This window comes from Rhinolophus sinicus, chromosome 17 (assembly GCF_057876585.1).
Source record: "Rhinolophus sinicus isolate RSI-liver-muscle chromosome 17, RSI-T2T, whole genome shotgun sequence".
In the NCBI taxonomy this organism is placed as follows: Eukaryota; Metazoa; Chordata; class Mammalia; order Chiroptera; family Rhinolophidae; genus Rhinolophus; species Rhinolophus sinicus.
In genome coordinates, this window is record NC_142517.1 from 26,127,690 (window position 1) to 26,140,705 (window position 13,016).

The following is a 13,016-nucleotide window of genomic DNA, read 5'->3' on the forward strand; positions in this document are numbered from 1 at the left end:
GTTGTTGTTAATGGGAAATTTAAGAGTAAACATTTTGAAAGATGAAATAAGGATGAAAAATGGATTATACCCGAAATAAATATTTCATGATACAATACACACCAAATATGCAAATTTCTATCTGTGGATTTTATCAAATGCTTTTTTTTTTGAAAAATGTGTTAGTTTCTGAAGCCACACATTTACATTTATAAAAATCAGAATCGCTATTCTATGTTGCCTAAGTTGTTCTGAATTCAGGGCACTCTTCACTCTTAACAAAAATGTTTCTGACAGATAAAGGAAAACCTTATAGGTTTAAGATGTTTCAACTAATCATTAAAGGAAGTTTCCAGACTTCCACTTCTGTCATAGATGGAATAACAGGAACTGAATTTACCCTCCTGTCTGAAACATCGCAAAGAACCTCAGACAAAATAAATAAAACCAAGGCTTCAAAATACTGGATATCAAGCATCTCAGTGACCCTGAGAGACAGGAAACAAAAGGGATGGCCCTTCAATTGCCCCGGCCTACTGCCTTGAGAATCTCTAGATTATATACATAAACCTAACCGTATCAATAATCACATTGAATACAATTGGTCTAAGCACTCCAATTAAAAGAGAGAAATTGGCAGATCAGGGAAAAAAAAGCAACACCTAATTATTTGCTGCCTAAAAGAAACACTTTAAACATAAAGACAAACACAGGTTAAAGGGTTGCAAAAGATATATCATGCCAAGAACCTGTCAAGAAATCAGGCATGCTATTTTAATATTGGACAAAGAAATTGTTAGAGTAAAAAATATTACCAGGGATAAAGAATGTCATTTTCATAATGATAAAGCGATCAACAACAATTCTAAACATTTATGACCCTATTAACAGAGCTTCAAAATACATGAAGCAAAAACTGATAGATCAGCAGAAATTGATAAAATCATAATTATAGTTGGAGATTTTAGCACCCCTCTCTCAAGACCTGATAGAATAAATGAACAAAAAATCAGCAGGAATATAATAGTCTTGAACAATGCTATCAACCAACTTAACCTAGTTCCCATTTATAGAACACTCACACAACAGCAGAACATTCACCACGATAAACTATATTCTAAACTATAAAACAAATCTCAAGAAATTTAAAAAGATTGAAGTCAAAAAAAGTATATTCTATGACCACAATGGAATTAAATTAGAAACCAATAACAGAAAGACCTCTGGAAAAATCCTCAAATATTTGGAAACTAAATTACACACTTTTAGCTAACCCATAGGTCAAAGAAAAATTCAAAGGGAAAATTAGACACTATGGAGAATTGAATGAAAATGAAAATTATATATATATGAATTTGTGGGATATCCCTAAAGCAGTACTTAGGGGCAAATTTATAAAGATAAATTCCTATATTGGACAAGAAGAAACGTCTAAAATCAATGACCTCCGATTCCAATTTAAAAAACTAGAAAAAGACCAAATCAAATACAAAGCAAGAAGAAAAAGAGATATAATAAAGATCAAAGTGGAAATCAATGTAATAGAAAGGAGAAAAATAATAGAGAAAATAAATAAAACTAAGAGCTGTTTTTTTTTCTTTTCCAGAGGATCAATAAAATCAGTAAACTTCTGGCCAGTCTCATGAGTGAAAACAGAGAAAACACAAATACTAACATCAGGAATGAGAAAGTTGACATCACTGTAGATTCTAGGTATTAAAAGCATAGTAAGAGAATATTATTGAATAATATTATGCCTATGAATGTCACACTTAGATGAAACTGACAAATTCCTTGAAATACAAAATTTGCCAAAGCTCACTCAAGAAAAAAATAGATAATCTTAAGAGCACTGTATCTATTTTTTAATATGGATTTTGTAGTTAAAAACCATATTACAACAAAAAGTTCAGGTTCACATGGCCTCATTGGTGAATTCTACCAAACATTTAAGGAAGAAATAAAACCAATTCTATACCAACTATTCTAGAAATAATAATTCTACACAAATTCTCAACTTAATTTTTTGAGGCCAGCATTACCCAGATAAGAAAAGCAGCCAAAGACATTACAAGAAAATTACAAACTGATATTCCTCATGAATACAGATACAAAAATTCAAAACCAAAATTTTTGCAAATCCAATCCAATATATACAAAGGAAAATGCATCATGATTACTTTAAGTTTATCCCAAGAATGCAGCGTTGGTTTAACATTCCAAAATCAATCAATGTAATTTACAGCATTAACAAACTGAAAAAATGAAAACCATATGATAATCTCAATACCGTGTTTCCCCCAAAATAAGACCTAGCCAGACCATCAGCTCTAATGCATCTTTTGGAGAAAAAATTAATATAAGACCCGGTCGTATTTTAATATAAGATGGAGTATAACATAATAAAATAAGAGCAGGTATAATATAATATAACACTGGGTCTTATATTAAATTTTGCTCCAAAAGATGCATTAGAGCTGATGGTCCGGCTAGGTCTTATTTTCGGGGAAACAGGGTACAACATAGGGAATATAGTCAATGGTACTGTAACGACCATGTACAGTGTCAGATAGGTAGTAGACTTGTTGGGGTTATCACTTTGTGAGGTATGTAACTGTCTAATTATGTTGTTTGGTACACCTGAAACTAATAATAAAAAAAAGTTATAAAAAAGAAAGAGGGAGGGGCAAATAGAGTCAAAAGTTGCAGAAGAAGAACGTAAGATGTAAGGATCCTGGTACATTCTGATATTCTTAGCCAGAAACATAAGTGACCACTAGGATATATTTAAATTAGGCATTATCTAATATAGATGGGACTTAGCCAATCCTAACTGCCAGCATACTACATTCCATTCTATTCTGGGGGGATGGTGATGCCAGTTGAAGCTCTCCTATTGGTTACTACAGGATAGTCTTTGGATGGTTCACACCAAGAGAACCCAGTATCCATGGCTTTAAAAAGTTCAAGTATCCACTTTTCAGCTCAACATAGGGTAAGTGAAATATTTTCCTTGAGTCAGAGGCCCACCAGAGCCTTGGACCGTTTGTTACCGTAAATATTCTACTATTAAACTGTCTATCCTTTCTCAGATCAGGTACCCCTTACCTCCTATGCAGAGAGCAGAGGCACATGATCTCACTGAGCCTCAGTTTCCTCATTAGTAAACAGTGGATAAGAATATCAATCCTCACTATTTTTATGGGATTGCTTAGGATAAAATTAGTTTTTGGAAGTCAGGGTTGCTCACTTTAGCTCCTCAACTACAGCCTGACACATAGCATGAGCTCACCAAATTTGGCTGTATTACAACTGAATATTTGTCAAAAGGCTGTTAACTGGAAGCCATTCCAAGTGTTTTTAATCTAGTCTCCAGCCCCGATTTAGGCTCTCAGGTGGCAAAATTCAAAGTAATGCCTCATCCTGACGGATGCCAAGGAGTAGCTCGAAGGACTGCAGCCCCTTCTCCATAATCCGAATAGAAACATAGTTTGCTGTGCAAACTGAGCTTCATGACCAGGTTGCTGCTCTCAAACCATTTTCTTTTGGAAATTCTGCATCCGCAGTAGAACTTTAGAGGGACCAGAGATCAAATTTCACTTTGTCATCCCTTGAGACGTCACTACGAAACTGTAAAGCAGCTTTGGCCTCCTCCATGTCCCAAAACTTGAGGCCGCCCCACGGGCTTCAGTACCCCCAGAAACCCAGCTCTGTAAAGCCACCAACTCGGCACCACAAGCCTCTCACAGTGGTCCCAGGCGAGCCCGCAAACAGCAAGTCGGCGGCGGTTGGATTTTCCTCGGGGGCGGGCCTTAACGGCGGGGACGGGGCGGGGCGCCACGGACCCCTCCAGTTAGGGCCGGCTGCCCGGTGCGGGGGAGACACAGGCGGAACCTGGCTGGGCGCCGCGGGCTCCTCCTCCCAGGGGCTGGCCGGACGGAGGCGGGGGCGGGGCTTGGCAGCGGGGGCGAGGCCAGGAGCCGCCGGCTCCTCTTCCCGTAGGCCAGCAGGCAGGAGACTGGGCGGGTTTCTTCTCCCGGGAGCCGGACTGAGCGGCGGGACAGACCTGGAGGCGGGGCCTCGAGCCGAAGGGCCCGCCTCCTGAGGCGGGATCATTGGGCGGCGGCAAGTCGGGGGTGTCCTTGGCTGGGCTGCCTAGCCACACGGGCTCTGGCTCCTCCCAGTGGCCGGCCGGGGCGGAAGCAGGAGGCGGGGGCAGCGTGTGCGCTGCTGGTCTCCTCTCCCGCGGCGCTGGGGCCAGCGCACGGCAGCTATTGCCTGATTCCGCGCTTTGCAGGAGGCCCGCTCCTCTCTGCTCTCGCCCGCTCCTCAACCAGGCCTTTTTTTTAGCCGCGTCCCGTGGCGTGGACCCCGTCGGCCCTCTCCCGTCCCGTCTCATACTTTGGCTGCCGCGGCCCGGGCCCCGATGGCTCTGTGCAACGGAGACTCCAAGGTCAGTGTCTGGCGTGGTGATCCCTGCTTCACCGCCTCGGGAGGGACGCTAGGCTCCGTGGCCCGGGAGCCACCGCTCGTGGCCCTTCCCCGCCCCCTCTCCTCAACCCGTCAGCGCATCTTTGCGGCCCCGGCAGCAGCGAGTCAGAGAGCCACGGGTCGGGGCCTGTGGCATGTTTTCTTTTCGCGAGCGGCAGGTGCCTTTGTTGATTTTGTCTGCGTGCCGGGGTTCCTGCGCCCGCCAAGCTCCCGGCGTCGGGGAAGGCGTCAGCTTCTTGCGGCCGCGCGGCTGGCCCTGGCCTCCCTGCGCCGCTGTGGGGCGCAGAGCGGGCCGAGCGCGGCCCGAGGGTGGGGGGTAGGGAGGCGAGCGGGTTTGTGTGTACGTGGGGAGGGGTCTTCCTCATCCCTCATCCCGTCCCTTCAGGAAGCTGGGGGCCTTTTATGGAGCTCTCGGGGCCCGCCGAAGGCAGGGCAGGGTTGTGGCCTCGCGTACGAGGATCGAGCTGGGCCATCGTATCGTCTTCCCGCCACCCCGTTTCCCGCCTGCCCTCGGTGAGGCCCGCCGGGTTCCCACACGCCGGCCTGAGGGTCCCGCGTGGCTGCGAGCCCGGCCCTCGGCGAGACCGCGAGACTATAGCACTCCCCGTTCCCGGGTCAGGGCTGGTGGCCCAAGGGTCGCTCACTCGGTTCTTCTCCCCTCATCCTTCTCCGAGGGAAGGAGCATTTCCAACCCCGCCCCCATCCCGCTCGCTCCTTATTTTATACGTTCGTTTGCTGTGGGACCGGCTCCCGCCGTGGGGATCCTTCGCCCTGACTCTAGCCTCTGCCATCATGCCGGGCGGCTGGGGAAGTCGGGAGTCACGGGGTGCTGGAAAAGTTGCTAACTTGATGTGCCGAGGCGGGAGGGCACGTTTGGGCCGCTGCGGCACTCCTCATCACCTCCGGCTCACTTTTTGTTTAGCCCTTCTTTCGGCTCGCTTCTGAGTTGAGCACCTTCGCTTTCATTTCTGTCTTACAATTTCGTGGGCCTGGAATTCTTTCCGACCCTCACAAAGTCAGTTTGGTCAGCAGGAGACGGCAGTTTTGAATTGCGATTTACTTGAGCAAGGTGTACCTCCTGTATGCTGTTTAGGGCCTGGCTTTAAGAAATTACTTCATTGCATTTTATTCTGGTGTGTGGAATTTTAAACGTCAGATGGGAATTGGTGTTGTTGTCAGGTCTTATTCAGGCAGTATTCTCTTACAAAGGTGGTGTCTAAGTGTCAGATCTTAGAGGGTCCTCTCCATGAATGATTGCTTAGTATCTAGTAAACATTCAGAAAGTATTTGTTGAGCAAATGCGTAAAGATTGTAAGGTAGTCGATATACTCTTTTTAAACCAAATATGCTGATGGTCAGACTATTTGGAGCTCTTTCTCAGGATTACAGTAGGTGAATGAAGACACTCAAACCTTTAATTTCTGATCTCATTATGTAAACCTGAGTGTACAGCTCTTTCCTGTTAACTTGCACAGTCTTTTTCTTCTTTTTTGAGCATTACAACTCATTGGAAAAATTCAGCTTTGTCTTGATAGAGGAAATGACTTGTTATTTCCTAACTGGTGTTGTTTGTTTGTTTTCGTTCAGTTTGAATTTTAAAGAGGCTCTTGATTATTAGTTTGATATATTTGAGCCTCAGATGAATTGTTGATTACCTTATTTTTATTTCTAGGTCCTTTATATTTTATAGCATAATCAAGAATGTGGTGTTTTGGGTTTTTGTTTTTTTTGGTTTTTTTTTCGTACTAACAATTAGATGAGACTGAATTGGAAGCATTTTCAAGAGGAGCAATACTAGGGAATAACTATTTCATCAAAACTATAATTACTTCTTAGGAAATTTCTTCTAGGGAAAAAAAAAAACACCCTACAATTCAGCCATGATATGTCATTGATTATAGGAACATTTCAAGTAAAGAGGTGTTTAAATGTGGGGAATAAGCATAATAAAGTAGGTGAAATAGGATATTTCTAGGAGTTCCACCTGGAAATCCGAGTAGACATCTATTTTCCATAGCTTACTACAGAACCACCTTTCCCTCTGGAGTAAAATACAGCTACGGGACTCAAGCTCTCTCTGTACATCTGTTATGCCTCTGACTCTAAATTCAAGTTGATTTTGATTCCTATTCTGGTACATTTCAGTTTTTATCAGGATTTTCTAAAATAACATTTTTTTTCTGCATGATAGAGATTTAGGAGACATCTAAAATTTGTAAAAGTATTTCAGCTCTTTTCATTAGTTTTATCCACAGAGTATCATTTTAGAGCTGGAAAGGACCTTCATGTGTTCCAGCTTTCTATACTGAAAAACCATAGCTGGTATTAGAACCTAGTTTTTCTTTTTTTTCAGGCCTGCTTTGGTTAACAATTCAAAGCAGAGATTTTTGTTTCCTTAGTTAATGAGTTGATAAATGTTATTTAGTTAAGATCTTATTTAATATAAATAAGAGCAAAGGTAATCAGCTATTCTTTAAAAAATTTTTATGTCTATTCAGTATTGTGTATGAATAGTATATGTCAAGTATTAGACATAAAAACTTTTTTTCTAGTTCTTTTAAGGCAGGATTGATTATCAGAGTAATGTTCTTTAGATTTTGTTCTATCTTTTCTGGTCTAATGTGCCATAAAACTTTCAGAGGATATTTCCCAAATCTTTAAAACTTCCTAGGTACATAAAATTCTCTGTTACTCCTGGTTGTCCCTGGGAGAACAGAATACTTTTTATCTCTTAGAACTCATGGAGATTTGTGTACATTTAAATCACGCTCACTTGTCTGTAATTTGGAGAACTAGTTTTGGTAATTTTTATCCCCTGAGTCTCATTATGAATGCAAATCTAGGACTCCAGAATTCTGAAATTCTGCTTTGGACGAATTTTGAATGACCAATCTTTAATTAGTTTGGGAAACTTTAAATGAATGAAAATACTTGTAGATATAACATTGTTTTGATATGTTGTTGGTAATAATGGAACTTTCTTATCTGTTTCGCCCCTTCTCACATTTTATGAAAATTTCAAACAAACACGTTAAAAGAAAATTTAGTCAACATCTGTATCTAGATTCTACCATTCACCTCTCAAAAACAATTTTTATAACAGCTTTATTGAAATACAATTCACATACCATAACATTTGCCCATTTAAAGGCCACAGTTCATTGGTGCCTAGGATATTCACAGATTTGTACAACATGGTAATTTTAAAACAGTCTCATCACCTCAAAAAGAAAAACCCCATACCCTCTAGCAGTCAGTCCTCATTTTTCCCCAGCTGTCTTCTGTCTCAACCCTAGGCAACTTCTAATCAGTTTTCTGTCTCTAGATTTGCCTATTTTGGACATTTAAATACAAAATCTTAAAATATGTAGTCTTTTGTGACTGGCTTCTTTTACTTAGTATAATGCTTTCAAAGTTCATCCATCTTGTAGCATGTGTAAGTATCTTATTCCTTTTTATTGCTGAATATATTCCATTGTACGGATAATACCACCTTTTATTTATCCATTCATTAGTTAGTGGACATAGAGTTTTTTACATTTTTTGATATTATGGATAATGTTGCTATAAATATTCCTCTATAAGTTTTTGTGCAACCATACGTTTTCACTTCTCTTGGGTACATACCTATGAGTGGACTTGCTGGGTCATATAATGATTCTTTTGAGGAACTGTCAAAGTGGCTGCAGTATTTTACCTTTCTGTCAGCCCACACACAGTGTATTAGGTTCTAGATTCTCCACATCATTGCCAACACTTGTCTTTTTGATTATAGCCATCATAGTAGATATGAAGTGGTATCTTGTGGTTTTGGTTTGCATTTATCTAATTACTGATGATGTTGAGCATCTTTTCATGTGCTTATTGGCCATTTGTATATTTTCTTTGGAGAAATGTCTATTCAGATCTTTTGCCCATTTTGAAAATGGGTTATTTGTCTTTTTATTTGAGTTGTAAAGTTCTTTATTCTAGTGACAAGTCTCTCATGAGGTAGGATTTACAGACAGCTCCTGCTATTCTGTGGTTTTTTTCATTTAATGGTGTCCTGTGATACATAAAAATTTTTAATGCAGTTGAATTTATTTTTCTTTTGTCACTTGTGTTTTTGGTATCATATCTAAGAAACACTTCCTAATTCAAGATCATGAAGACCTGTGTAATTGCCTGTTGTCTTCTAATAGTTTTAAAGTTTTAGCTCCTATATTTAGGTCTTTGATCCATTTGAGCTAATTTTTGTATATGCTGTAAGGTAAGGTACTGACATCATTCTTTTGTTTTTGGCCATCCAGGTATCCGGTACCATTTTTTTTAAAAAGACTATTCTTTCCTTTTTGAATGTCATTGACACCCTTGTAGGCTATCAATTGACATTTTTTTTTTGTACTCTCAATTCTGTCCTATTCATCTATACATCTATTCTTGTGTCAGTATTACATTATCTTGATTTTGTAGCTTTGGTGGTAAGTTTTGAAATTGGGACTTGTGAATCCTTCAACATTGTTCTCTTTTTTTTTTTTCCAAGTTGGTTTTGGCTATTCTGGGTCCTGTGAATTTCAATGTGATTCTTAGGATAAGCTTATCAATTTCTGCAAAAAAGCCAGCTATGATTTTGATAGCTATTGTGTTGAATCTGTGGATCAATGTGGGCAGTAGTTATTATCTTAACAATATTAAGTTTTCTGACCCATATAGGATGTTTCCCCATTTAAGTTTTTAATTTTTCACCAATGTTACATAGCTTTTCAAGTATAAGTTTTATACTTTCTTAAATTGTTTTCTTCTTTCTGATGCTATTGTAAATGGAATTATCTTAATTACATTTTTGGATTGTTCATTGCAAGTGTATAGAGATACAATTGATTTTTCGTATATTTATCTTGTATCCTGCAACTTTTCTGAACTTGTCTATTTGTCTATTTGTCTAATAGTGTTTTATTGGAACCCTTAGGATTTTCTTTATACAAGATCATGTCATTTGCAAATAGAGATAGTTTTTTTCTTCCTTTCCACTCTGGATGCTTTCTAATTGCCCTAGCTAATATATCTACTACAATTTTGTATAGAAGTGGCAAGGGCAGAAATACTTGTTCCTGATCTTAGAGAGAAAGCATTTAGTCTTTTACCATTAAGTATAATGTTAGCTGTGGGTTTTTTTTTTTTTTTTTTTTTGTAGATGCCCTTTATCAAGTTGAGGGAGTTCACTTCTATTCCTAGTTTATTGAGTGTTTTTATTATGAAAAGTTGTTGGATTTTGACAAATGCTTTTTCTACATATATTCAGATGATCACATGATTTTTGTCCTTTATTGATATATGGTATATTATTAGATCAATTGGTTTTTGCATGTTAAATCAAACTTGCATATCTGGGATAAATATCACTTGGTCATGGTATATAATCCTTTTTTATATGTTGCTGGATTTGATTTCTTAACATTTGTATGGAGTTTTGATCTATATTCATAAGAGATAATGCCTTGCAGTTTTCTTGTGATATTTTTGGTTTTGGTATCAGGATAAGGATGGATATAGAATGAGTTGGGATACCATTCATTTTTTACTATAGTTGCTTTATGTGATTTTGTATGTGTGTGTGTGTGACACCCTAAGTTACATTTTGGGGAACTATTTTTATACTGTTGCATTATTGTAATGAACTGTGAGATGTTGCTTCCGACTCCAACATCTGATTTAGTGAAATAAGGCATAATACGTAGAGCATTAGACAGAGAAGATGATGCTTTTGAAGGTAATTGTTAAACTTTGGGTATAGCTTGAGTTAGTCTGAACATTTTTAAGGATAAAAGTATAAACTTAATTTTTTTTTGGTTTCCGGTGTTAACTTTTAATGGCTGGTGAATTCATCCACTTAAGTGGATTTAACCTGGTAGATTTTTGGTTTTGTGCCTCTTTGATTTGAATAAGTGTTGGCTTTGTTATTGACACCATGGCAGAGCTTGATCATCCAGTATCCCTGAAGGCAGAGGGTAACAGGTGCTAATTGTAGCCTTATCCTTCAGTTTGTGGAGAGAAATGGTACTTTGAAATAGGTCACTAATAGGTGTTTTGTTTTTATTGAGGTAAAATGTACATGTAGTGAAGTGGACAAATCTTTAAGTTTGCGATTTGAGTTTTGACAAATGTATTTACCCACATAACCAATCAAGATACAGGACATTTCCGTCCCTCTCGAGGTTCCCTTGTGCTCCTTGGCCGCCAATCCCTTCGACAACAACCACTGTCTTGCTTTCTATAACCGGACATTAGTTTCGTCTGTTTTTGAATTATGTGAATGGAATTATACAACGATTCTGTCTTCTTTCTCTCTGCATAATGTTTTTGCGATTTATGCATGTTGTTGCCTGTATCAGTAGTTTGTTCATTTTTATTTTTGCATAGTATTCCACCTTATGGATATACTAGAACTTATTTATTCTTTCACCTGTTGATGGCCATTTGGATTGTTTCTAGTTTTTGTGGACATAGGTTTCATTTCTCTTGGATAAATACCTAGGAATGGAATTGCTGAGTCAGAGGATAGCCCCTAATAGGTTTTGGTATTTTCTATTTCCTACAGTTTGGAATATTTAAGCTGTAGTAATAAAGTACTTGATGCCTGCAAGAGATAAACCTTGGTATAGAACAACAAAGTTTAAAAAATTGCATTATAATATCTTATAATAATACAGATCTTTTAAAAAGTTCTGCTTTATTTTAAGGGAAATAGTATGTGGTTTGTGGGTAAACAAGACTATTTTAGATTGGCTTTGTAGACATAAAAACATGTACAGTAGAACTGCAACACTTTATTTGATAGCAACAATCTAAATTTTAAATCCAAAAGTAATTTGACATTAAAGCTGATGAATATAAATAGAATTAGAAGTGCTCTGGATTTAACAAGGTTGGGTTTTTAAAAAATACAACCTTGGTATTGGTACAGTATTTTCATCTAAAGCTATTTTTAGGTATTTTATAAGAAAAGTTCTGTCAGTTTTTGAGGTATCTTATCCCGGGTAGGGTGGCACATCTTGGCTTTACCAGGCCTAGCCCTTTAGAAGTAATTAATAGTGCTTCTAGCTTTTCTTCCCTGATGTCTTTCCTTCATTAGTTACCCCTTAAAAAAGGGTAAGTATGCATTTATATTTTAATCTGTAAAGCTAAAGAATCAATGTAAGTATCTTAAAAATAAGATCACAGAGAGCTAAGCAAGATCATAGCCACGCAGAATCATAACATGCGATTAATTCCAAACCTGCCATGGATGCTTTGGTGTTCCAGTTTTAAAAAACCTTCACCTTAGGTGGTATTAGAAACATTTTCAGAATGACATGATACTAGTTTCTTGCTTGTGAGTTCAGCCTTGCTGAGCTCCAGTACTCTCATCCTTCTCCTGGGACTCCTGTGTTGCCCCGAAAATAAGACCTAACTGGAAAATAAGCCCTAGCATGATTTTTCAGGATTTCATCCCCTGAATATAAGCCCTAATGCATCTTTTGGAGCAAAAATTAACATTAGACCCAGTCTTATTTTCAGGGAAACACGGTAGTAGGCTCATGGTGTTTTCATGATAATGGCAGAAGCACAGGAGGCAAGTGGAACATTAAGATGGCTTAGGCTTGGCACAGTCGCTTCTGCCCTAATTACATTGGCCAAAGAAAGTCTTCTGGTAGAGCCAAATGTTGGGAATGAAGAAATATATTCTGCCTATACCAGGACAAACTGCAAAGTCACGTGACAAAAGGCATGTGTATAGGGAATAATGAAGAATTGGGGCCAATCATGTAATCTGTTACATATGGAAAATTAAAAACATATGCACAAGTAGAGCAAAGAATATAAAGTCCCTATCATCCAGCTCAACAGTTATAAACACGTGGTTTAGTCTTCCTTTATATGTTTACTTGGTGCCTCAAAGTAAGAGGTAACATAATCTTGGTCTCTATTATCATGCATTAGATTAATCAGTGGATTCCGGTGTTGCCAGTTTGTCCATCCATTATCAAGTTTCTCATCAGTCTTTCACCTAATGATTTTAATAGCTGGTGCCTTAGTTCAGTGCTTCTTACAGATAGATCTGCAGTAAAAAAGATTTTAAAATTTTTTTAAAAAATTCAATCCACTGAAGATTATTTTTGTAAAATACAATAAATTGTTAAGACAAGTGAAATTAAAAAATATAAACAAACCAAAAGAGCTCCAAATTTTTATTGTAGATTCAACAGAAATAAAATTACTCTGCCAACTTGTTATACAAGTTTACAATGTATATATAAAATTTATGTACTTTTTCTTAATATAAACTAGTAACAAACTGTTTGCAGATCAGCACTGGTCCTTTTGTGAAGCATAGTAGCTTAGATCCCTTATTTTATTAGGGATTGCAAAACGTTGCTATTCTAATTATATTCTTTCTGGAATTCTCTTATAAAGAACTTTCATTAACTATGTTTACTTGTGGTAGAGTTCATACTGGAAGGCAAAATGCATGCCTTTCCATTAGTTTTACTAATTTTGTTAATAGTTTTTTCAAGTTTTATTAGTTC

At 38.3% G+C, this 13,016-nt stretch overlaps 1 protein-coding gene across 1 annotated transcript in view; it reads left to right on the plus strand.

The window, feature by feature from the left end:
- Positions 1-4,298: 4,298 nt before the first annotated feature.
- The window catches only part of GMPS (guanosine monophosphate synthase), a 58,209-nt gene continuing 49,491 nt past the window's right edge, over positions 4,299-13,016 (plus strand). Inside the window, exon 1 of the mRNA XM_088794457.1 lies at positions 4,299-4,432. Coding sequence (XP_088650583.1) covers positions 4,406-4,432 — 27 coding nt within the window. The 5' untranslated portion in view covers positions 4,299-4,405. The remainder of the gene's footprint in view (positions 4,433-13,016) is intronic.